General features: G+C 40.3%; 1 protein-coding gene across 1 annotated transcript; it reads right to left on the bottom strand.

Moving 5' to 3' along the window:
• Positions 1-817: 817 nt before the first annotated feature.
• Positions 818-1,555, bottom strand: LOC141665444 (uncharacterized). Its single transcript, XM_074471427.1, has one exon. The coding sequence runs from the start codon at positions 1,553-1,555 to the stop codon at positions 818-820; it is 738 nt and encodes a 245-aa protein (XP_074327528.1).
• Between the last annotated feature and the right edge of the window lie 2,718 nt (positions 1,556-4,273).

Genomic DNA, 4,273 nt, shown 5'->3' with positions numbered 1-4,273 from the left:
TATTTTTGCTTTCTGGTTTGTTTTGTACTTGGGAAATATTCGAAGTACAAACCAACTGCCCCCAGCCCTGGAGTGAGTTAATATCCGGGATGAAGTGAGCCTTAAATATTTTTTTGGATCCGGGTATGAACCCCTATCTGGAATGATGAATGGTATTTAGTACTGCTTTGCACAAATAGTGCTTTTGATCCGGGTGGGGTACCATGCCCGGGTCTTATCTGTTTTTTGGTTTAGTTTGCACTTAGGGAATATTCCAAGTACAAGACATTTGCCTCTGACTCGGGTATGAATTCATATCCGGGTTGAAGCTAGCTTTAAACGGGTGCTTTTGGTCCGGGTAAGATTCCCTACCCGGATCTGTTTGCTTATTTGCTTGGTTTGTACCTAGAAATTTTCCTTAGCACAAGGCTGTTGCTTCCAACCCGGGTATGCAATTGCTACCGGGTTAAAATTAGCTCCTGGTTTTTGCTTTTAATCCGGTTATCAATTCAAATTTGGATTATTGTCCGGGTTCTGGTTTTGTTCTGCACTTAGAAAAATTTCTAAGTACAGGGTGGCTGCCTCCAACCGGGGTATGGATTTATAGCCGGTCCGGATCCGGGTATGAATTCATATGCGGGTTTTTTTATATGTTTGGAGTGATTGCATCTAAACCTGGAATTGTTGCATTCCAGGGTTGATGTTTGCTTGATTCGTAATGATTGCTTAAATAATAGCTTACTGAAACAGGAAAATTAATTTGCAATATTCTTCATACAAGAGTTTGTATCATAGATTGGTTGCTTTCCATATGCTACAAGTTTTTGGTTACTTTCTCTTAAAAATAGTATTTCCTATGCCTAATTATGTGCCAAGTGTTTGGTATCTCTGATTCATCCATGCTTTCTAGCTTGTAGGTCCTCAGACTTAACACCTCTTTGATCTTGTAAGAGCCCTCCCACTTGGGTATTAGCTTTCCAGTATTGGTGGGATCTGAGGCTCCTATGTCTCGAAGTACCAGGTCTCCAACTTGAAAGTTCTTGACCCTGGACTTCTTGCTGAAGTGTTCCCTAGTCTTCACATTGTATTTTTCCATCTTTGTTACAGCCTGGTCCTGGACCTCGTCAATGAGCTCAATGTTTGTTCTGAGCCCCTCCTCATTGGCTATTTCATCAAAGTTGATTTCTCGGTGGGAAGGGGATCCTACCTCGATAGGCAGCATTGCTTCTGTTCCGTAAGCTAGCTTGAAAGGATTTTCGTATGTGCTTGTCCGGGGACTGGTCATGTAGGCCCATAGCACATTGGGCAATTCTTCTGGCCATTTGCTTTTACTTTCTCTAAGCCTCTTCTCGATGCCCCAGAGAAGGATCTGGTTTGTTACTTCCACTTGTCCATTCCCTTGAGGGTATGCTACTGATAATTTTCTATGCTTGATCCCCCGCTCTTGGAGATAGGATTTGAACTCTGACGCAACAAACTGCGGCCCATTATCAGATACCAGGATTCTTGGGATTCTGAACCTCATCAAGATATTATCCATAAACTTTATGCAATCCTGCTGGTTTATGATTCTCATTGCCTTCGCTTACATCCACTTAGTCATGTAGTGGATTGAGACTAGTAGGTATCTTAGGTCTCCTCTAGCCCGGGGAAGGGTCCCATGATATCTATCCCCCAAACAACGAAGGGGATTGGAGATCGGACTGATGAGGGTAGAACTGGGCTTAGTCATGTAGAACTGGGCTTAGTCGGGATACGTTGCTGAAAATCTGGCAGTGCTTGCATTTTTTCACAAAGTCACTTGCATCTTGGGGGATTGTTGGCTAGTAGTAACCCTGCCTTATTATCTTTTGAGCTAGGGCCTTCGCAGACATATGATCTCCGCATATCCCTTCATGGACTTCCATTAAGCAATATTCTGCCTCTGTCGGGCCAACACATTTGAGGATTGGTGAGGAGAAGGTTCGGCGATAGAGTATTCCTTCTTCAAGGAATAATTTTATTGCCCTAACTTTTAATCTTTGAGCCTTCCCTTTGTCTTCTGGGAGTTCTCCCTTTTCTAGGTAGTTGATGAAATGAGTCATCCAATTCGGGGGTTGTTGTCTATCTCCATGACCTCTTCAGATTCTATACTTGGCTTTTGTAATTCCTCAAATTAGACAGAGCAATCTAGGTCTGATGAATTTTGGACAAGCTTGGATAGGGTATCGGCCTCTGAATTCTCTTCTCGGCAGATTTGTAGGACTTGACTTCCTGGTATTAAGGCAAGGTAGCTTTGGACCAGAGCCTGGTACTTGGCTAGAACTGGATCCTTCGCTATATACTCGCCGTTTGTTTGCTTGACTACAATATGGGAGTCGCTATAAATGTCAAGGTCCTGGATTCTGAGGGTCTTGGCGAGTTTTAATCCTGCTATCAGGGCTTCGTACTCTGCCTGGTTGTTTGTTGCTGAAAAGCCGAAGGATATAGCAGTTTAAATTGTAAAACCATCTGGGCTCTTTATAATGAGTCCTGTTCCTGACCTTTCGTTCGTTGAAGATACATCAACTTTGAGGGCCCAGGTTCCTGGGTTATGAGCATTGCCGCTCTCTGGGTCAATGCTCTTAGGCCTAGGCTCATCTTTCGGAAAGTTGAATTCTATGATGAAATCAGCGAGTGTCTGGGCTTTGATAGTTGTCCTTAGAATGAAACTCAAGTTGAATTGACTTAGCTTGACTGCCCAGTTTAGCAGCCTTCCTGAGACATCTGGCTTGTGTATTATCTTCCTTAAGGGTTGATTAGTCATGTTAGGAATATGTGTATTAGTTTGATGATAAGTTAAACAAAACACTTAAGTAGAAATCTAGTGTTTGTAGCCTCAACGGATAAGACCATTTTGGCTATCCGTTGAAGGAGTAGCTCTACTTAGAAATAAGTTTAGTATTGCAGCACATTTCATTCTCTGTATTTAAGTTGTAATTCTTAGATGTTGTGGGAAATTATCAGTCATGTTGACTACTAGTGGATATGCAAATAGGAAGGCTAATTGTAAATATTTCATGCCTTGTAATTTTGTATAAGTGAAGTAGTATCAACTTATATTAAAGGCCTTCAACGGATGAGAAACAAAGCTTCAACGGATGTCTCTAAAGCTTCAACGGATAACATCCATCAATGGATAAAGCTTCAACTGCTAATGCATCAACGAATAAAGCTTCAACGGATAAAGCTTCAACGGATAAAGTCATCAACGGATGAAAGCTTCAACGGATGCTTAGTTCAATAGCAGTTGATAGTGACAATTCATAAGCTGACAGAGGCACATGGGTTAACAGAGACAAACTGGAATGTGGCAGCCTCTAGGAGGAATCAAGAAAATGCAGCATTTCCATTCTGGTGCAAACAAGGAAGTATTCAAAGATTCATAGCTAAACCTAAATTGCATTGGATAGAAAAATGAAGAAGAAACATATGAAGAATCTTTTAATTGTATTTTACGGTGTTGTCTTCACTTGTAAACTTGGTGATATATAAACCATGTAGCAGCTAGTAATTAGATGGTGAATTTTCCAGAGCTGTTTAGAAAAGTCCAGAGAGAAAATCATCTAGTTTGTACTAGGACGCAGCTGTGATTTAATTCTTTGAATCACAGATTTTCTGAAATAACACATCTCTAGTGGAACAACAAATCCACCAGAAAAGTTTATAAGTTCTTTGTGTTCTTTACATTTGTGTTTGAATATATATATATATATATGTCTGTATTAGCTTCAAGCAATTCACACACATTTGTTCACTAAAACACTTAGCCTTAGAAACTGCTCAAAACTTGAAAAAGTTTTGAGATTTACATTCAACCCCCCTTCTGTAAATCTCATTATTAGTCCACTGGGAATAACAATTGGTATCAGAGCAAGCTCTTAACATACAAAGAGTTTAAATATTTATTCTGCTAACATCATGAGTAAGAAGGATATTGGTGTAAAGATTCCAATCCTGAAAAGAGATAACTATCATCACTAGAAAGTGAAGATGCATTTACATCTTCTCTCTCAAGATGAAAGCTACATCAACTGCATTGAAAATGGTCCTCACATCCCTCACAAGGTGGCCACAGCTGCTACTGCAATAGTTGCTATTGGGCAATCTATTCCCAAGCCAAAAGCAGAATGGACTGTTGAAGATATTGAAGAGGTTCACAAGGACAAGAAAGCCATGAACATTCTGTTTAATGTCCTAGATCAAGATATGTTTGACAATGTCATTAACAGCCAAACTTGTAAGGAAATTTGGGATACTGTGCAACTTATCTGTG

Source organism: Apium graveolens, chromosome 6, assembly GCF_009905375.1.
Source record: "Apium graveolens cultivar Ventura chromosome 6, ASM990537v1, whole genome shotgun sequence".
Classification (NCBI taxonomy): Eukaryota; Viridiplantae; Streptophyta; class Magnoliopsida; order Apiales; family Apiaceae; genus Apium; species Apium graveolens.
The sequence above is the reverse complement of the archived record's forward strand: the minus strand, read 5'-3'. Positions and strand labels throughout refer to the sequence as shown.

What these genes read in the sequence shown, in the direction of transcription:
- LOC141665444 (XM_074471427.1), bottom strand. Translation starts at nt 1,555, where the DNA reads ATGAGAATCATAAACCAGCAGGATTGCATAAAGTTTATGGATAATATC.